Here is a 20,801-nt window from a genome sequence, read left to right as displayed (position 1 = left end):
GTACCCAGCAACTTCTCCCCTGTAAATTGCCTGAAGTAAGCTCCCAGGTCCTACTTTTGTTGGATTCCACATCAAGGGCTAGAAGGGACCTCAAAGGCCATCTAGTTTAACACCCTCTTTTTACAAAAGAGGAAATGGAGTCCCATTGGAGAGAATTGAGAATTCAGAATTTTAAAAATAAATACTTTTAAAACTACCAAAAAACAAAAACCCAGCAAGCCAAAACAAAATTCTCTCTATCTTCCAGGGTTACCATGGGGAATGAGTGTAAAGTCTGTTGTAAATTGTAGCAGGGATAGGAATAGAGGCTGAAGCTATGATTTCATGGATACAGGGAACTCCCGATGAATAAACTTCTTCTAGTAATACCGGTTGGCACCCTGTCTGCAGTGTAGTGTTTAGAGAGGTGAAATCACCTGCTCAGAGCCACATGGCTGGGATGGATAAAAAGCGGGGTTTGAATGTAGTCTTCCAGTCTCAGGGGCTGCTGCTCTATTGCAATGCCACCTGGCTGCCTCAAATCATTCTTCTTCTACCATCAAAGTGGGGGAAGGTATCCAAGAAGGATGCTTCTCTGTGACATGGGGACAACGCTGGGCTCTCCAAAGGTCTTCCGAGGATGCGCCCAAAAAACTAAAAAGGCTCCAAACAAAGCCTGGCACCTTCTGCTGTCAAAGGCCTCACTTAGTGAAGCGCTTATCATCAGGAGGTCAAGTGCTCCGTAGTATGAACTTTGGGGGTCATAGCAACTCAAAAAGACTGAGGCAGCAGGATGCATGCAAGTCTTTCTGAAGTATTAAGGGTTTAGGATTTTCCACGGGAAGCCCTATGGTAGGTGACACAATAGAGAAAATATTAGGCCCAATTGAAATCCTGACTCATCCTAGCTGTGTGACCCTGGGTAAGTCATTTAACCTCTCTTTGCCTCAGATTCCTCCAGTGTGTAATAAAAGACAGCAATAGCACTTAGAGGGTGGTTATTACAATCGAATGAGAAAATATTTGTAAAGTTCTTTGCAAAAACCAAAGTGCTATATAAATGCTAGCAGTTATTATTGGTATAGGCTCTGAGAAATGAATATGCATCCTTTGGTACCAAGATGGGCTTCTCAACTGTAGACAGGTGGAGAAAAATTAAGATCCTGCAGTTTCTCTCTCTTCAGATCAGTTGCTTAAAATGACTTCTTCATCCGTCTTTACATAGAGTCCATGTAAGGTCAGAGGCCCTGCTGAACAACAAAGCATTGAGCTTGTCTCTTACCATACCACCCTGAATGGACCTGCAAGATCTGGGAAGCTAAGCGGGATCTTGTCTGGTTACGACTTGGATAGAAGACAAAGCATTGATTTTGACGTAACCAATGTCAGGCAGAAAAACACAACGGTTTCGTAGGTCACAGATGAGAAAAACCAATTCCTTGAAAGAGACTTAGGAAGGTGAAAGAAAACAGCAGTGCTCAGCCATAATTACTGGACTCAAGTCAAAGAAATCACAACAGCTGAAACAGCTTCTTTGAATTCTTCCGGATATTCTGGAGAATGTGTGATTCTGAAACTTGTCCGTTTCACTTTGCCCAGATGCCCTGACCCACACGTTGCCCTAAATGAATTCATCCACATGCTGGTCAATTCAGCACGCATTCATCAAGGGCCTTCTCAGTACAGAGGCAAAAAGGAAACAGTTCTAGGCCTTAAGGAGCTTCCACTCCCATGGACTACTCTGCTCGCCCCCTCACCTCTCAAAGACTGTACTGGTTCCCTGCTGTTTACTGAATAAAAAGAGAAAATCCTGACTCTGGGATCCAGTGTCCCCAGTAGGTGGCAAGCTCTAGAGAGCAGGCCCCATGTGACGCCTCTAGTACCTAGGACAGTATCCTGCACATAGTAAGCACTTAATAAATGTTTCATCGGATTGAATTTGGTCACAGCTTTGGGGGAGGGGGTTTCATATGGTCTTAATATGCATAGCTCTTTGCAGAGTCATTAATGACATATGGTATGATTCCCCCCTCTCCCTAGGAATACAAATGAATTTATATCCTTAAGTTCAAATTTCATCTCCAGCAAGAACTCTAATAAACCATATGTCCCTTAAGGGGCATCTCATACCTCCTGTAATTTCAGCGATATTAGATAAGGATCAGAATAGGGGCTAAACATGTGGTTTTCCAGGTAGAGGGAATTCCCAGATGAGGAAACATTCCCTACCAATGCAGTTCAGTGCCTCTTCTGCAATTTACAATCTTAGCTGCCTATGGTACTGGGTGGTTAAGTGACTTGTCTAGGATGACTCGGTCAATATACGACAGAGGCCCAGATCTACCTGGCTCCCCTGCAGCCTTTCTAGCCAGTGTGACTACATGATGCCTCTGTCACAGAGCCTGTGGAGTCCCCCCTTGAATCCATCATTCAGCCTGACTTTTCATTGTTGCATGGGTAGTTTCCCAGGCTCTCCACAGTCATCTTATAACGAGGATTTCCAAATTGTCATCAGTTTCCCCCTTCTCCTCTCTGATCTGACCACCCAGGAGAGTCAGTACTCCTCTAGACCTTCCACTACTCCTCCGTGATTAGCATGGCCTTTGGAAAATTGTTTCCTCCAATAGTTTATAGGTGCCCTGGGGCTAAGCAGGATCCGATGTGCTAAAGAGACCGTCCAGCTGTGGTGGATGAATTGTTGACCTGAGCATCTGCCACACTGAACCCCAGTACCTGAAAGCAAAAGACTCCTGCAGCTGAACTTGCAAAGCTATTTTGGAGGGGCTGATTTTCTTAGGGGCGGGAAGGTTAACAGGAATTCCGGGAAACTACTCCCCGGTTCCAGACCCATTGGGATATACACAGGAAGAGCTTAGCTACATTGCTTCCAGCAATGCTGTCAAATAGACATTCAATTGGGAATGGAAAAGCTTTCTCCAAAGAGTTTTTCATCTCCAGATTTCACATTTGCTTATCATTATTATTGGGGATTTTCCCCCCCCAAGAAAAACAGTTCCCACCAACCACAAAAAGAGCTCTCTGGAACATTAATTCAGAAAGGAACAGGCCAGACACTTACCTGCCTTGATTTGAGCAGAAATCCAATGGCACAAGTCAATTTTCCCCAGGCCGCTTCATACCCTTACAAAGAATATGAACTAGACTCAAGGAAGAACCTGCATCTAGGAGAAGGGATCCTTTCCGACTTGCCACGGTGGCTGAATAAGTAGGAGATTCTTGCAGATTCCTCCCACATTTCCTCAGTTGCTTCCTTCCAACGCAACCAAGGTAAACAGAGCCAAATCCACTGAGCAGGTCATCTTCTGGCTTGGATGGAAGGAATGCTCAAGAACTTCTCTGCCCTCCTTGGGTAAAGACTGCAGAAACCAAGTTCCATTGATTTGTGGCCAAGATCACGTCAGGAAATGGGGTCAGAACAATCTGTCTTGAGCTTTACCAAAATTCCCTTAATCTTGGGCCACATTTACACCATAAATAAAACTTGACAATCCTATCTGAAGACATGGAAATAGATTGTAGAATATTAAAAGCCAAGAATTTTAGAGTTGAAAAACATTGTAAAGCTCGTTGAGGATAATAGAGGAGAAATTGAGACTTAGAAAGACTTACTTAAAACCACTTAATTTTAGTCCTGGCTTTGAAGAAGGAACCTCCTAAGACCCAGCCCAGTGTTTTTCTTTACTGAAATCACAGTCTTCCTCATTATAAAGCCAGAATGTTGTCTTCCCAACAGAGAGTAGACATCAGTCCCTTTTTTCCTTGTTTCAGGATTTCAAAGGTGTATAACTTCGTTGGTGTGGGGCTTTCATTCCCTTAACCAATGCGGATAGTAGCCCTTTTAGAACTTGGTATATGGGGGCCGCTGGGGTGGAAAAGTTCCTCTCATCACCCTGTGACCCATCCGGTGCTGAGCATGTCTCAGCTTAGCTCGGCTGGTCCATGTGGTCCATGCTTGGGGCCCTACTCTAAGCTCTTCTTGCTTGGAAGGATATGTTAAAGTTTTTGCTCCACTGGCTGAGTATTTGAGATCCCAGGATTACCTTCACAAAGGATCATGGCAGCCTCAGAATCTAAGTGAAGGAAGTGAGCAAGCTAGAGTCATGGAAGGTACTTTGCTGGGTTTGTTTGTTTGTTTACTGACTAAAGCTATCATTTAGATTCATGATTATGGAGGGTTTGCGAAGACCTGTAAGTATATTATTGAATTTGCCCCTTTGGATGAGGAATCTGAGGCCAAGAGAGGCAAAGTGATTTGTTCAGGGTCACACAGCTAGTAAATGTGTTCTGTTCACTTTCATGGAAAGTATCTATTGGATAGGAAATGTCTTATTGTTACATCAAAAATGCACAATATATGGGATTCTTAGCAGAGACCCTAAGGGAAATGGCATATTCCTCAAGACCCTTCAGATACTGAAGTCGTACATTAAATGGCGTAAGTGGACAACCTTGGAATCGATAGGATGTAGCTAGGTTCACATTTGGGTCTGACACATCTGTAGCTGAGTGACCCTGACCAAGTCACTTAACTTGTAAGTAGCCTCAGGTACCTCTCCAAGACCGTGATTAAAGATCACTTGCCAATCTGCTTTGTCAGAGAGAGTTTCCACATCAGGAAGTTCCCCAAAGCGGTGGAATCATCAGCCAGATTCTCCCACCTGTGATTACTTTGTATTTCGACATCTTTGCAACTAGGCAGCATCTATTTTATTGTACTTTGGAGGCAATCCCGATGAAGTGACTTTTCCAGGATCACACAGTTTCTAAGTGTCTGAGGTCCTCAGGCTTCCAGGGCCAGTGCTCTATCCACCGCAGTGTCACCTAGCCATCCCCGGCATATAGTTTATCTTTTCCAACAGTATTTTATTGTTTCCAGCTATATGTAAAGGGAGTTTTCAACCTTCATCTCTGTAAGATTTTGAGTTCCAAATTTTTCCCTCTCCTTCCCTTACCTCTCCCGTCCCCCAGAGAGCAAGCACTCCAGTCCAGGTGAAACATATTTCCATGTTCCAAGTGTCCCCTCGCCAATCTCGCAGAAGCATTAGGGGCAAAACATTTCCATACTACATTTCCACGTAAACATATCCATTCACCCCGGCATAGGCCAGTTCAATGACAGTGGTGTCACAGGACAGTAAGAAAGTTGTGGGAAGTTCAGTTTCAGATGTCAACATGCAAAGGAGGCAGCGGCAAGGTTGGGAACCTTAGGATGTCGGTTTAAATTCTAGCTCTGCTAATCTAGGGAACCTCAGGCAAATCGCTTAAGTTTCTGGGCCCCGATTTCCTTTGTCTAACGAAGGACTGGGACTAGATGACTTCTAAAGTCTCTTCCAACCCCAGAGCCATGATCCTGTCACATACATGGGCACGGGGGATCACACTGTCTGTCTTTTCACCAGGCTGACTTATGAGGTAACGAATTTTTCATCCTGAGACACACTTCGAAGGTTGCTCTTGCTAATCACAAGTGTCCCTCCCTTCGCTGATGAAATTATAGATCCTTGAAGGATGGACATGGAGGGCACAGGAAAATATCAGATTCAAATGTGTGTGAGTAAAGATGGGGGAAGGAAGAAAGGAGGGAGGGGGCAGAGAGGAGAAGAAGAAGAGGAAGAGGAGGAGGGAGAGAAAAAAGGAGACAGATGAAAAGAAAAGAAGCTAGATAAAGAGAGGGAAGGGGAAGGAAAAAGGGAAGAGGAGGAGGAAGAGAGAAAAGGAGACAGATGAAAAGAAAAGAAGATAGAGAGAAGGGGAAGGAAAAGGGGAAGAGGAGGAGGAAGAGAAATGAACAGCCGGAGAGAGGGGTTCATCTAGCTCTACAGATGTACATACACTGGGCAGTTGTGAGCAGAAAAGAATGTTTCCCACATAGAGGAAGAGACTGGATCAGGGATTCCTAAGCTGCGCAGCCTGTTGTGGTGGGCAGCAGGTGAGGCCCGTGGGCTTTGAGACGCCCAATGTCCCGGAGGGCTTAGTGAAAGTCAAGGGGGGCCCTTTTTCTTTATCCGAGTCGAGGCTCGGGCCCCAGCTCGGGCAGCGCACGACTAGAAGAAAGGGGCCCCGCAGCCCGCTGGGGAAGGCTGCCCGGTGAGAAAAGGAAAGCACGGCGGCCGGGGCTGGGAGAGGCAGGACCTTGAGGAAGGATGAGATCCCCGGGTGGGGATGAGTCCCGGGCCGGCCAGGCTGTTTCCCACCTTTCCTTTCAAGGCAAGAGTCCGGGGCAGCCTCGGGCTTAGGGCGGGCGCCCCAAGCGGCCCGCGGCCCCCAGGCCTGCTTCGGGATGTCGGCTCCCCCGTTCGCGGGAACGTCGGCCCCCAGCAGCCGCCCGCGCCCGCCAGCCCAAAGCCCCGGGAAGACTTCTCTGGATCTGGTTAAACACTATTTGCACTTTTGTCGGAAAAGTGGCCCCTCGTGGGCAATTATGTCACATTTCTTTGAGTTTTACAATTTAATGTAAAACAGTAACCTTTTATTTATCCTAGACGAGGCCGTCTCTCTCTCTCTCCTCCCCCTCCGCTTCCCCCTCCCCTCTCTCGCCCCCCCTCCCCGCCCCACGCTCTGAAATGTCACTCTGTGCTCTTTTGGCTTCCACCAGTTTCCAAAACAAACAGCGGAGGCTGCAGGCCGGGCCGGGCTGCCTCGGTGCCTGCATCAGGGCGCTCGCTCGCTGGCCCGCCCGCCGCTCTCCCCGGCTGCCGGCCCCCCCCCCCCCAGCTCCCGGCCGGCCTGGGGGCAGGGCTGCTCCCTCCCGAGTCTCCCGTTGCCAATCTTGTAGAGGCGTTAGGGGAAAAGCGAGAACGGGGATCTATGGCTGATGGTCCCCACATGTCCGATGGGAAGAGGTGGCTTTAGGCAGAAGTTTCGCTCCTTCCCCAGTCTAGAATGAGGAGCCGCGGGTCTTAATCTCGCTTCTGCTTTCCTCCTTTAGGAAACTGGGGGGGGCAAGACAATCCCATTTGGGGCTTCTTGGCTTTCCCTGCACTTCCTTCTGCACCAGTCCCCCCTTCCCCAGCCGCTCCCCCCTCCCCCAAGGATCAAGTCGAAGCTTCTCCTGCTCGCGTGGATCGCGCTGGTTTGTCCGGTGATGGCTTTAAGCTCCCGAGCTCACGCCTTCTCCGTGGAAGCCTTGGTGGGCAGATCGACCAAGAGGAAACTCCGGGACCTGCGGGATGAGCCACCCGCTCAGGATCTGCCGGAGAAAGGCGAGGAGGAGGAGGAGGACGAGGACGACGACGACGAAGAAGAAGAAGAGGACGAGGACGGAGAAGCCGGGATGGCGAGGAAAGTCGAGGAGTCGGGTCAGTATCCTCCCCCTCCCCCCACCGCAGCACCCTATCGCACCTCGGACGCCAAAGGCGGCCGGCCCGGGAGGCTCCCTGCCGCGAGCCGTCTGGGGTGGCGGTCCCGTAGCTTGGGGCAGCCGAACTCCCGCCGGGAGGAGCTGCCAGGAGAGCCCGAGAGGGACGGAGGCTCTGCCTCGGAGGCGCAGCTTCCTGTGGGGCCGCGGGGAGTGCCGATGGCCGAGGGAGGCTCCGGGCTACGAGCTGAGCTCCCGGAGCTGCGGCCCGACGCCTCTTGTTCGTTCCCCACGAGGGACCGGGGCGGCTTCTTTCCTGGTGTCCCGGGGGGGGGGGGTGCGCGGGGCTCTCCTTTCCTGGAATACTTCATCCGGAGGCCCTGCGGTGGCCCGGGACAGAGACTCCTTAGCTGTGTCCGCTTGCTAGTCTCCGTTTATTTCTGGCTACGAGCTGAGCTCCCGGAGCTGCGGCCCGACGCCTCTTGTTCGTTCCCCACGAGGGACCGGGGCGGCTTCTTTCCTGGTGTCCCGGGGGGGGGGGGGTGCGCGGGGCTCTCCTTTCCTGGAATACTTCATCCGGAGGCCCTGCGGTGGCCCGGGACAGAGACTCCTTAGCTGTGTCCGCTTGCTAGTCTCCGTTTATTTCTCTGTAAAAGCGAAGAAGTTAAGCTTCCTTCCAGCAGTACCAGTCCGTAAAATGGGCCCGGGGCGCTGGGGTTTGAGGCGGCCAAGAGGGGAGAGGCTGGGGCTCACGTCCCTTCCATTTGTGTGTCTGGCAGAGAAGAAAGCCAAGGCGGAGGCTTCGATGGCCGCTGTCTCCGGAGGGCCCGAAGGCGCGGGAGAGAGGGAGGGCGTGCAGGCGGAGTTGCAAGGCTCGGAGCTGTGGCAGAGGTTCCACGAGATCGGGACCGAGATGATCATCACTAAAGCCGGCAGGTAGGCGGGCCCGGAGGCCGCGCCGGGAGGGCCCGAGGCGGACGGGACGGAGGCCGGAGGCAGCCTCGGGCCAGGGGGACTCCCAGGGTCACACCTCGAGCCCGCCTCTCGAGGGCCGGCTTCGTTTGCCGAGCCCCTTGAGCCCCACGGGTCGGGGGCCAGGGAGATTCGGAGAAGCCTGGGACGGGAGGGAGCGCGCCCCACCCGAAACAAGCTCGCTTCGCGCCTCGCTGGCGCGCTCCCTTTGCGCTTCCTCTCTTCGGGCCAAGCAGCAGAAAGCAAGGGACGAACGGGGGTGGGGGGAGGTGGGGGTGGCCCAGAGAGACTCCGACCAGACCTCCAAGTTCTCGGAGCGGGGGGCGACTCACAGGAGTCTCTGAGCATCAACGGAGCTGCTCGTCCCCCCCCCCCTTTCCCTTTTGGAAGCAGCTCCGTTAGAGTCCCCACGGGGACCCTCGTCTCCAAGGGAGCAGCGCCATTTCGGGCGGTGCGCGGCCCGGGCACCTCCCCCCCCCCGCGGGGGGCGCTTCGTAGGCCTTTTCTGAGCCCAGCACCGAGGGCTCCTCCATTCGCACTTGGAAGGGAGCCGCCCCCCAAATGTTCCTCAAGGCCGGGCAGAGCAGTGCTTTCCGTCTCTCCCGCAGGCGAATGTTCCCTTCAGTTCGCGTCAAGGTGAAGGGGCTGGACCCCGCCAAACAGTATTACATCGCCATCGACGTGGTGCCGGTGGACTCCAAAAGATACAGGTAAAGGCCGGGGGCGCCATCGCGGGCGGGGCGGGCCGCGCGCCCAGCGCTCCCCGCGGTCACACTCTTCCTCGGGAAGCTTTGGGGCGCTTTCCAACCAGGCGACTCCCCGGAGCCCCATCCGCTCGGGCTGGCTTTGCTTTGAGCTCGCCCGTGCCCGAGAGGAGCGGCTTCCTGCGTGGCTGCCGCCGCGTCCCACAGGGTCCTCGGCTGCCACCCCGAAGCTTCGGGTGTCACGTGGCCTCGGAGCCGAGTCTCCCACCCTTTTCCTTTACTCGCCGGCTCCCGGGTCACGTCTAGGGCCCTTTCGGAGCGAGACAGTCCATGGGCACAGCCGGGGCTGCCGAGGGGAACGGGTTTCCCTGTGGGGCTGGCTTGGCCCCTCCGGCCCTAAGCCGTGCGCCTCCAAAGCGTGGCCCCCACCCGGCCCAGGTGAGGGGAACGGGAAAGCGCGAGTCGCCCAGCTGGCTGGGGGCCGGGATGGGGGGTTGGGGTGGAGGAGGGAGGCAGAACGGAGACAGCTGTTTGCTTTCGCTCCCGCTGCCTGGAGTGTTTGGGGAGCCGGCCGCACATCTGTAGAGCGTCTGGATTGGAAACGTGCCGTGAGTCGCCCCAGTCGCCTCTGGAAGAGGAGAGGGGGAGAACGGGGAGGCTCGGGGCTCCCGGGGTCCCTCGCGAGCCAGCATAGAGCTCGGTCTCCGAGCAGGCAGGCCGAGCGCGTTGGCAGCCCTGGCTTTCCCAGCCGCCTCGGGTCCCAGCGGAGGCGGGGAGGGATGCTCCCCGGGCTCAGGGCTTCCGAGGCGGCCTAGATCAGGTCCTCCTGCGGTCGCTTCCAGGGAATCCCCCCTCCCCCAGACTCCGGGAAATCCCCCGCCGCTTCCCCAGACGCGCCAGAATCCTCTTCTTCCCTCCCCACGGCTCCCCTTCCACGTTGCAGATACGTGTACCACAGCTCCCAGTGGATGGTGGCCGGGAACACGGATCACTCTTGCATCACGCCCAGGCTCTACATCCACCCAGACTCCCCCTGCTCCGGAGAGACCTGGATGAGGCAGATCGTCAGCTTCGATCGCGTCAAACTCACCAACAACGAGATGGACGACAAAGGACATGTAGGTGTGCACTCGGGCCGCTGGCGGCCGTGGCGGGGGAGAGGGAGGAGGGGAGAGACGGAGACAGGGAGACTAAGAGGGAAATGGGGGGCGAGGGCTGAGCCCCCTTCTCCTGACTCCAGGCTGCCCTCATGCTAGAAAGGCAAAGCAGAGGCTGCCTGCCCCTGAGGCTTGGGCGCCTCGGCCCCTCTGGGTGCTGGGCGCGAGTGCGGATTACCAGAGAGAGGACCCCGAAGGATCAGGCCCTAACCCCCGAACCTGCAGGGAGGGAGGCTGGAGGACCTAGGGAAGGATTACGGGGAATCCCGTTCTCCTGCCCGCTCCGGCACGGGCCGAAGTAGGCAGGAATGGGGAGATCCTGGGACTAGGGCTACCGGGAAAGTCGCGGGGCCCAGGGCACGGGAAGCGATTTAGTATCTTGCATTGCCCTGGGGGGGGAGCAGCACCTCGGGAGGGCCCCTTTTTCCCCAAGCAGCGAGCTTTCCCGGGCTCTCCCCTCGTTTTCTGCCTCCGACTAACTAGGAAAAGAGGCCCGGGCCGAGAGGCCGCTGGCACTTGCCCCCCCCCCCCCCGGGCCTGGAAATCGCGCGGGGGGCGGGGGGCGTCGGGCTCCTCCCCGAGGCAGCTCAGGCCTGCTTGGGCGCCCCGCAGCCCTCCCCCAGCCGGAGCCCAGGCGTTCAAGGGCAGGCAGCCGGGGACCAGCGGATCCTTTCGAGGGCCCCGGGGCTGCGGCCGCCCGGTTGGCAAGGCCTCGGCCTCTCAGTGCCCGGCCGCCGCTGACCCGCGGACCCCCGCCTCCCCCCCCCCAGATCATCCTGCAGTCCATGCACAAGTACAAACCTCGAGTGCACGTCATCGTGCAGGACAGCCGCTTCGACCTCGCCCAAATCCAGTCGTTGCCGGCCGAAGGCGTCCGCACGTTCTCCTTCCCAGAAACGGAATTCACCACGGTGACGGCCTACCAAAACCAGCAGGTACGGCGGCCCGAGCGGAGCCGGGCCCGGAGCGGGCGGGCGGGCGGCCGGAGAGGAGCCGGGCCCGGAGCGGGCGGGCGGGCGGCCCGAGCGGAGCCGGGCCCGGAGCGGGTGGGCGGGCGGGCGGGCGGCCGGAGAGGAGCCGGGCCCGTGGGCTCCGAGGAGACGCTGTTGGGGTCGCGCGCGCCGAGCCAGCCTCAGGGAAGCCCGAGAACAAGTGCAGGGAAAGGGGGCGCCCAGGCCCGGGCTTCCTCTCCCCCGCTTACTCAGAACACCTATTCGCCCCCCGCCCTCTCTCCCCAGATCACCAAGCTGAAAATAGATCGAAACCCTTTTGCCAAAGGATTTCGAGATCCCGGAAGAAACAGGTAAGCGAAGCCATTAGCTGTGATGGGGACCAAGGGACCGAATGACGTTTCTTTCCAGCAAGGAGCTGGCTATTCACCCGGGGGAGGACAACAAATGGGGAGATTCTAGCCCTCCGAACTGAGGCGCGGGAGGGCCGGAGAAAGACCGGTACCTCATCCCCGGCCGGAAGCGCCCAAAGGGGACTGTTCATTTCCCTCGCCCAGGGGCGTCCTGGACGGACTTTTAGAGACCTACCCGTGGAGGCCGCCTCTCACCCTGGATTTCAAAACCTTCGGGGCCGAAACACAGAGTAAGTCCGCTTCCAACCTGCCGTTTCGGTGCAGACTTTGGCGCTGTCTGGTACATTTCAGGAAATTACATCTGTTAGGTCTATTAGATTGGGGTTTTGTTCTGTTGTGTTTGTTTGTTTGTTTGTGGGGGGGTTGGTTTGGTTTTTTGTTTTTTGGTCATCCAGAACCATAACATCATCAGCATAGGAACCTCCCAGTGTGGAAACTCTGCTAACGCAGACCAGCAACTTGCCTATAATGTATAGTGCCAGAGTTACATGGGGCACTGAGATTAAGTGACCTGCCCAGGATCACTCAGCCAGCGGGGGTCAGAGGCTGGACTGGAAGCGAACTCCAAGACTTTCTTCTCTCCACTGTGCTACGCTGCCTCTTGGATCAAGTCTTGATAGCTTTTGGGGTTTTTGTTTGTTTGTTTGCTTGTTTCGATTTTCTTTTTTGGGGGGAGGTGGAATTTGGTGGAAAGGGAATGAGTTTTTTAAATGCCAAAGAAGGATAAAATTTAGAGCCAAATAATTCTATATTGAATGAATGCACTTTGCCGATTAAAGTGGGAAAGGAAAGGGGAAAAAAAAAAAAAGGCAGGATCTCAGTGCTGATGTTGAGCACTTCCTGCCTTTCTTTGTCTGCTTTGTGTAAAGAACAGGACACATCTAGGAATACTTCGGGACTGATGGGCAAAACGGGCCAGAGCGCTTTTTGCAACACTGCCAAGCCTCCTTACTTTCATTTTGTTGAGGCAGGAGGGCAGGGAGGGACTTTCAAAGAAATTAAAAAGAAAAAAGATAGCCAGGCACACTTTTGCATCCGTCGTTCGATAGAATCCTCCCAGGATGCTTAGGTTTTTGCCAGTCAGTGAAAGACATTTTCCTAGCGACTTTGGGAAAATGGGAACTGCAAAGGAGAAGTCCGATTTTAGCATTTGGGGAAGGGAAAGGGCGGCAGTTCGCGGTGCTGACTTCAAGGCTTCCGGAAATGTTGACTTTTCTGTTCTCGATTTCGGATGCTTTTAGGAAAAGGCTTAGCACGGAGCTTGGCACATAGTAGGTGCTTAAAAACCTCTCGTTCTCTCAGGGAAAAGACAAACGATCAACATGCTTATAGTCATTATATGTGCAGAATAGCTTACCTCCCAAGGTTTAGAGGAAATTGAGAAATGCAGCAGACATAGGTTTGCAAAATGTTTCCGATCCGGGATAATGGTTAATTATGATACTGAGTAAAGTGTCAGAACGAAAAATGTGTGTAATCCGTTTGGGGGCACGAGAGAATTTAACACAGTGTCGCTGACCCTAAGAGCACCCAGAAAATAACTGTCTGACTAAAATTATTTTTAGCTTTTCTAAAGGGAAGAAAGAAAAGAGGAGGAGGAGTATGTTCCCAGCTATTTACTCCCCCTAAAGCTCGAGGCAAAGTTCTTAAGAGTCAGCAAATAGTGGTGGATGCTGAGACCCATTTAGTGACACTTCGGACATTTTGCGAAGTTGTGTAATCAGGCAATAAACAAGTTTTCCGTTTTCTGACTTGGGCTATTAGCAGTCATGCTAACCACGGAGATTTCGGGCAGAAGATAGATCTCAGGGAATCTCGCCTAGTTTCCCCCGATCCATGAAGAGGTTTCAGGGGTTCCATGAACTCGGAGGGAAAAACAAAGTTCTATGTATTTTTTTCAATGCAATTGATTTCCTCCTGTATGATTCTACTATTTTCCTATGTGCATTTAAATTACATTTATTATCAATATAATCATTCAAATGATTTTTTGGAGGAATCCACAGGCTTCGCTAGCAAACTAAAGGGATCCATGATACAAAAAAGGTTAAGAGACCCTCTTCTCAGGTGACATCACCAAAGCCATCAGTTGTGGGACCCCCATTTATTTCAGTGGCTAGTGGCGCCTGACTGATCCTAATCTACAGATCTCTTTCACTGACTTGTACTCTGTAGGGTGGTGTAGGCCAATTGAAGGCCTAAACCTGGCTAGTACCTTCTAAACAGGATAGCACACAAGGAGACAAAAACAAACAAAAACCAAAAGTAAACAATCCTCTCCAAAATATTAAAATACCAATGCTTCTCCTTCACTGAGGGGATATGCATTGTATTATAGTTTCCCTATTTTTTTAAACTCACCATTAGTCTCAAGATTGTGACAAAAAAGAAACATTCTATTTCTTCGAGGTTTTGGTTTTTGTTTTTTGTTTTTTTTTTTCTTTCTGTTCTCATATCAGAACTTATGAGTGGAGGTAACTGTCAACTTGTGGTTCAGGATATGTCTAGACATACAAGAGTGTGGAAGTGTAGGAGAAACCTGATTCCGATCAATAACCGGTCATGGTTGAATTCAAACTTATTTTGTTGTTTGAGTGTTCTGAAATAGTTTTTTAATAGTCATGTGTGTAGACTGGCCTAAAACTTCCTAAATCTAGTAAGCTACACAACTGGGAGATCACAGTGCAACTTAACCGAACAGAAAGGCCTCCTTGCTCTTTTATGTTCTGTAACAGCAACATGTCTTTACTTTTGGGGACAGAAAACCTGGTTGCAGGAAATGCGGTGCCATCATTTTGAAGCAAATATGAACCGAACATGCTTGGTTTCAGAAAATAAAATAATAATCAAGTAGAAGAGAACAGTGGCCTTACTTTTCACATGTTTGAAGCAAACAAGATTTATCCAGTAGATTTGATGTTTATGAGATGCCCAAACCACCTGTCATTTGGGGCCAGTACCTTTCTAAATAATTTGCTGATCCATTGGAAAAAGAAATCGAGTTAGTTATAATCTGAATTAAAAACTCCCTTCCCCCTCAACACGCTTGAGCTATAAGAGTCCTAATAGAATTCTGCTGGGACTCCTAGCATCCACAGAAGCTGTAAGATTAGAAAGCTGGTGCTAGAAGGGAATGTAGATGTCACCTAGTCTCACTCCCTCATTACCGATTGAGGAACTGATTACAAGAAGAGGGAAGTGACTTATCCAATGTCACCAAGTAGAAGAGGTAGGGCTAGATTTTGAACGTAGACCCTCTGATTTCTATTCTCTGCCCTGTGCCAGCTCCTTTCCAGAATGGGAGGGTAAACATAAAGCATGTTCATAGAAGCCAGCCGGGGCTTTCCAGGGAATCTATATTTTCACAACTTTTGTCACCCTCAGGTGGAAGCAGCAGTGGCTCCTCCCCAGTGACCTCCAACGGTGGGCCTCCCTCTCCTCTGAACTCCTTCCTTTCTCCACCTTGCTCACCACCTGCATTTCACCTATCATCCGGCACTCTCGGAATGCCCTGTTCAGAAACCTATTTACACAACTTCAGCTTGCCTCTTTGCTACAAGATCTGCCCAAGCAATCTTTTGAGAACACCACCTCTTGTGTTTCCCACTCCTGAAAAGCCTGGAAGCACCAATCCTCATTCTCTGCCTCCTTTCATGATGGAGGTTCCCATGTTATCCTCTCTAGGAATCCCCAACTTGAAAAATGGCAAAGCTGAAGACTTAAGCGGGCAGTGTCTGCAAATGCCTCATCCTGCCAATCCAACACTGTATGGGTTACATGGGCCTGCAAATGTGTTCCCATCGACTCCTATTGCCCGAGAAGCCTTCGGTTGTTCTTTACATCCTTCCTATGGCTTTTATGGCTATAATTTCCCCGCGCCATCCAGACTGATGAACGCAGCCAGCCACTTCCGAGTGAGCCAAAGCATTCCAGCTTCCTATCGAGATGGCAGATGCAACCACTCTCACTGGCATCCAACAATTAACCACTGCCTCTAATGTAACTTTGCAAGTTCAGAGAAGGACACGTCCTTATTTGGAAGAGCACCATCAACAAAAGCTGATGAAAAGGAGCTTGATACCTCGGTGCTACGTTGTTAGAAGCCATTGCTCTCTCCTGAAGTTCCTTCCCCCAAAGGGATCGGATGAATATCTCATACTTTACAACAGCATGGGGGACCATCCTGGCCGGAAGACCTATGTAATCATTTGCTAAGACAATTGCAGGCCATGATCAGCTGAAAGCTAGGCAACAACCTTCCACTGCTTGGGTTCTATAAGTTGATCATTTTGTACGGCCTATGAATATGTATAGCAGAAAGAAGATTAAAAGTAAACACTCCAGAGAAATAACACAGAATTTTCTAAGGTGACTTTAGGGGATGGAAAACTGCTTTCTACTCCATGAAGTGGGCTATGTTTATTCTATCGATCCCCACTTACACTAGAACTGTACCTGCCTTTTGCTCCCCCCCCTTTCTCACAGCAAGTTCTGTCTCCTTCCCCAAATGGATTTACTTCTCACTGTGTGCAGTATAGAGCAAAGGCCTTTACCCTTGAAGACCTCTGTGGCCACTCTGGAAGGGGATTCAAAAGTCCTTGCAAACCGTTCATTTGCACTCCACCGTAGAAACCCTGCTAACAAGCTCAATGGGAAGGGACAAACAAGGACAAAAAGCTTTAGACTTTTCATGAAACTCTATAGCTGCTCCCTTTAATTACCTTGACGATAAAGATCTGAACATTTAATGCTGAAGGAAAGCAAGATAAATGAAAAGCAAAACCCTCTGAAATAGATCTGATGTTTGGTTTCCTTTTATTTGTTTGGGAACCATTCCGACATGAAGCCTGTTTACTTGTGCCCTTAACTCACTTGCTATCTTAGACAGACTTCTGCCAAAAAGAAAAAAAAAAAAGGAGTGACTGAAGTTCTCAGTGAAGAAGAATAAGGGAGTCTGACTGAAGGGAGGGATGAAGACATTTGAGCCCACAGATAAGAAAATGGCATGAGATTGGTTGAAATAGACTAGATAAAAGTAATAACATAAAAAGAATGTAAATAATATGTACTCATCTTAAGCTTAGGAATCTTGCATTTCCCCCCTCATGTGATCCTAAAATGCCTTTCATAGACATGTTGAAAGAAACATATGGATAATCTGTCAAAGGGATGTAGAGATGAATCCAATTCTGCTTTCGCACGGCACTAGGTCTAGTCACTTTATCTTATAAGAAGAGGCCCTTGAATGGGCCTGCTATGCCTTTGAACAAGTCCTTCTCTCTCCTCCCATCCCTAACTTACTCGGAAAATTTAAACTAAACATTTTTGTTGTTGTTCAGTCTTTTCAATCATGTTCAATTTGGGGTTTTCTTAGCAAAGCGACTGGAGGAGTTTGCTATTTCCTTTTCTAGCTCATTTTACAGAGGAGGAAACTGAGGCAGAGTGAAGTGCCCAGGATCATATCAATGACTTTTATTTTATTGTTACTCTTTCCAAAATATACATCTAATATGGAAGTACATTCTAAAAAAAAGCAAACACACACAAAAACCAAACCTATTGCAATTTTTACTTTTGAGTGGGGATGGGATGGAGAGGAAGAAATCAGACTGCTGTGGTACTGAAATCAAATACTCTAGTCATCTGAGAAGAATTCGTATTTGGGGCCTAGACAAATATTGTATCTGCACTAAGGTGTTGTCCAGTTGTGTCCGATTCTTTATGATCCCATTTGGGGTTTTCCTGGAAGAGATACTGGAGTAGTTTGCCAGTTCTTTCTCCAGCTTCTTTTACAGATGAGGAGGCTGAGGCAAACAGGGTGAACTGATTTGTCTGGGGTTACACAACTAGTATCTCAGGCCAGATTTGAACTCAGGAAGATGAGTCTTTTTGGCTTCAGGCCTGGCGCTTTATCCACCATGCCAACTAGTTGCCCCCATGCTAAGGCAGATGCTATACTACAGCCTGGGATCAGAAGCCATTCAGACAAGGCTTTGAGAATCCAGAATTTTAAACATACAAATGCATTTCATTCTCTGTATCCCAGAGTGGGTAATTGTTACTGGGTTGACTGTTAACTGAGGAAAATCTTATGAATCCCTGACACACAGACAACCCTGGGAGAATGATGACCCCGGTCCCAAGGGATCATGTGCAAGACCATCAGGCATCACTGAGAGAAGGTATTTATTTAACTGAAGGACAAACTAAATGATTCTGAAAAGCTCTGGCTTCCTTTCTAGGGGTGGAGGGGAGAGCAGGAGGTACTACACAGTTTGCTGAGTTGAATTACCCAGAGAAAACTTTTTGAAAATTGCCTTCGTTGAAACAAGAAGAGAAAAGGACAGCATTGTCCAGGGTAAGGGGGGGAGGTAGGTTAACTTTTCATTTCTGGCATTCCATGGCTTCAGTTATTATATCACGGGGCCATAGGATTTAGAAGTGGCAATGACTCAGTTCTCATTTAGCCTCACTTTACATTTAGACATTTTACAGATAGGGAAAATGAGGTTTCAAGAGGGGAAGTAACCCAGCTAAAGATTTTAGAAGATCATAGGAAGACGACCTTGAGAGACTGTCAAATCAGCTGCCTCCTCTGAGCAGGCATAAAAACTTAGCAGCTGCTCCAGTTCAGAAGTGCCTTGTATATAGCAGGGGCATAATAAAAGCTTATTGATTTGAATTCTCTGTTCCTGGATTTTTTTCTGTTTCCCAGCAACGATCCCTCCCTCCTCCTCTCACTTCCAATCAGTTGCGATATTAGTGTATACTGCAGGAAACAATGACTTCCTTTGGAACCAAGGACAGTGTCATTGTCACAACACAGAAGCTGGGCTTGTTTGGGAAATTCAGCATCTAGCTGACTTTAGCCTCACAATCTAACCATCAAATATCTCACCCCGAATGGCAAAGCCAAAAAAGACATGAGATTGATTCAGATAATATCCTGATCCAAAAGGATATGTGGATATATCCATATGGATATAATATCCATATGGACCAACTGGACCATCGCTCTTCTTGGGTGGAAAAATGAAAATAAAGAAAACAACCTTAATCCCTCTCTCAAAGGAGTGTAGTTAACACTCTTCCACTCTTCTGTTTAAACTTGCTGCTTTATTCAGTTGAGTATATCACCAACATTCTCCTTCTGAAACTGAGCTGGTTCAGGGACTTGATCAAAAGAAATCCAGGAAAGAAACATTTTCCTTTAGAGCTATCATAACTCAGGCAGGGAGCTGGGAAATAAATAGACAAATGAATTGGCTACACAGCTTTCAGCCCAATTAAGATATGTGATGAGAATGGTTAGTTAGTACGTGTTAAAGGCCTCAAATCCTTTGGATCAGTTGAACACTAACCCAAAGCAGCCAGATCCCTTTTGGAAAGCTAAAACTTGAAAGCACCACAAGCCCAATAACATGACTTTGCTTTGTCACGTTGTAAGCACCAAGATAATTGTTTCAAAGCAGAGAGATGCCTCCTTTCTTCATTGTTGAGAAGGTAGATGTTTAGGACACTCCTGATACTTAGCTAGGGTGCGCAGATGGGCCCTGGGAAGGACATGACTTCATTCTTGTTTAATGGAGCTGAAGCTGGTCTGGGCAGCTCCAAAGACATGAAGAATTAGGATCTTTGAGTGATGAGTCAATGAATTGTGACTGCAATAATCAGAACCTGACATGCTGACAACTTGACAAGGTGCCAACAGTGGATAAAGACAAGTGTTGGCGATGGGTGCCATGAATAGGTTTGAGCTTTTTCTACTTCTTTATTTATTTCAGGATCATTTACAGTGAGCATCATGGAGTATTAAGTAGGGGAATTCACACAAACTCATCAACTTATATATTTTAGGGTGCTACTGGCATTGATATTAAGGTGAAACATTCCTGAAATCTTGTCGTGTCTAAATATTTACTATTTAACAAATCAATCTACAAACATGTGTATGGAAAGCTTAGCTGCCTCAATATGAGTCATACGTCTATACCTGTCAGTAAGATCAATTGTAATGAAGACACTAAATCACTAAAGGGCCACTTTATCATATCTCGATACACTATCTGATGAATTCCACATGCTATCTCAATAACAACTACTTCGTCTTTTGTTTGCTCAGAGAATTCACCCCAAGTTGCTTTATTTTTTCCTAATTCCCTAAAAATGTTGTGCTATAAAGATACGAGCTTATCGTATTCTTATGTTTTCGATAGTGTGGGAAAAACAGATTTACATAGTATCTAACATGATAATAGTGCACATTACATAGGGCTTTAAGGTGAGCAAAACACTTTTCTACTATCTCAGTTAAAACCCAGGAGTTATTATCTCCATTTTTACTGATGACTAAGCTGAGGCTCAGAGAGGCTGAGTAGCTAGTCCAGAGTCACACAGCTAGTAAACATGAGAGACAGGATTTAAAATTATGTCTTCCTGACTCCAAGTACAGTGCTCTCTCCATATATCATGCTACCTCCCACTCACATGTAATTACCGCTGGCACCATTACTACTTCTTGTAACAGCTGATCTTTTGTACGTTAGGCTTGCAAAATTCTTTCCATGTTACCTAGTTTGATCCTCACGATAATCCTGCGTGATTGATGCTCCTGGTATCCCCATTTTACAAATGAGGAAACTGAGGCTGGGTTATCAAATAACTTATAAAGGAGATAGAGCTAGTGAGTGTCTGATGCAAGATTGGAACCCGTGGTTTCCCGTTCCAAATCTCACACACCGTGCTGGTTGCAGCTTACTGACCCACGCTTGTAAGCAGAATTGTAACTAAGAATCCAGATCCCTGGGGCAAACTCAGTTGAGTGGAGAAAGTATGGATAGGAAGGAACCATCTTTCAGACAACTTACCCTATGCCCTCACAGGAATTTCTTTTTTTGGGGGGGTGAGGAGGGGAGGTAAGAGTAAAGGAAGAAGGGTGATGGGACAGACAAGTTAAAGGGTCCTGTACCTCAGACAGAGGCAAAATCACAAGGAGAGAAGGGATTGCCCGTCTGCTCCCTCTACTCCAGTCACTTCTACAGTGCTGAGACCCAGGTCCCTTACCCTCTCAGAGGTCCTTACTTACCACCACCCCTTCCTCTACTTTCAAACTCTACAGGGGTGCAAGCTATCTCAGGACCACAAGGTATAAGGCATAGAGCCGCCAATCTCCAGACCTCATGGTGGAGAAACGACATCTGACTCTCAAAGACGCTGGCACCTGAACAAGGCCCCCATGCCCACCCCTTCAGGGGCTGCTTGTGAATGCTCATTCCCCCCCCCCATCTTATCTATTGGTGATTCAAGTG

General features: G+C 49.6%; 1 protein-coding gene across 2 annotated transcripts; it reads left to right on the top strand.

The window, feature by feature from the left end:
• Positions 1 to 6,584: 6,584 nt before the first annotated feature.
• Positions 6,585 to 18,175, top strand: TBX22 (T-box transcription factor 22). 2 transcript variants are annotated; one of them, XM_074277250.1, is made up of 8 exons: positions 6,587 to 7,298; positions 8,077 to 8,233; positions 8,878 to 8,979; positions 9,917 to 10,091; positions 10,901 to 11,065; positions 11,369 to 11,433; positions 11,638 to 11,723; positions 14,878 to 18,175. In XM_074277250.1, exons 1-8 carry the CDS (start codon positions 7,085 to 7,087, stop codon positions 15,489 to 15,491), a joined length of 1,578 nt encoding a protein of 525 aa, XP_074133351.1. In that variant the 5' UTR covers positions 6,587 to 7,084; the 3' UTR covers positions 15,492 to 18,175. The 2 variants fall into 2 exon arrangements, with proteins under 2 accessions (XP_074133352.1, XP_074133351.1); XM_074277251.1 differs by lacking the exon at positions 11,638 to 11,723 and having other exon boundaries at positions 6,585 to 7,298.
• Positions 18,176 to 20,801: the final 2,626 nt, after the last annotated feature.

Source organism: Sminthopsis crassicaudata, chromosome X (genome assembly GCF_048593235.1).
Source record: "Sminthopsis crassicaudata isolate SCR6 chromosome X, ASM4859323v1, whole genome shotgun sequence".
NCBI classification, from domain to species: Eukaryota; Metazoa; Chordata; class Mammalia; order Dasyuromorphia; family Dasyuridae; genus Sminthopsis; species Sminthopsis crassicaudata.
This window is presented reverse-complemented; position numbering and strand designations above follow the sequence as displayed.

Bases quoted from the DNA above. Each gene is read 5' to 3' on its own strand.
- TBX22 (XM_074277250.1), top strand. From the start codon at position 7,085: ATGGCTTTAAGCTCCCGAGCTCACGCCTTCTCCGTGGAAGCCTTGGTG. The intron at 11,434-11,637 runs GTAAGCGAAGCC...TCCCTCGCCCAG, and splicing joins CGAGATCCCGGAAGAAACAG to GGGCGTCCTGGACGGACTTT. The intron at 11,724-14,877 runs GTAAGTCCGCTT...TGTCACCCTCAG, and splicing joins CTTCGGGGCCGAAACACAGA to GTGGAAGCAGCAGTGGCTCC.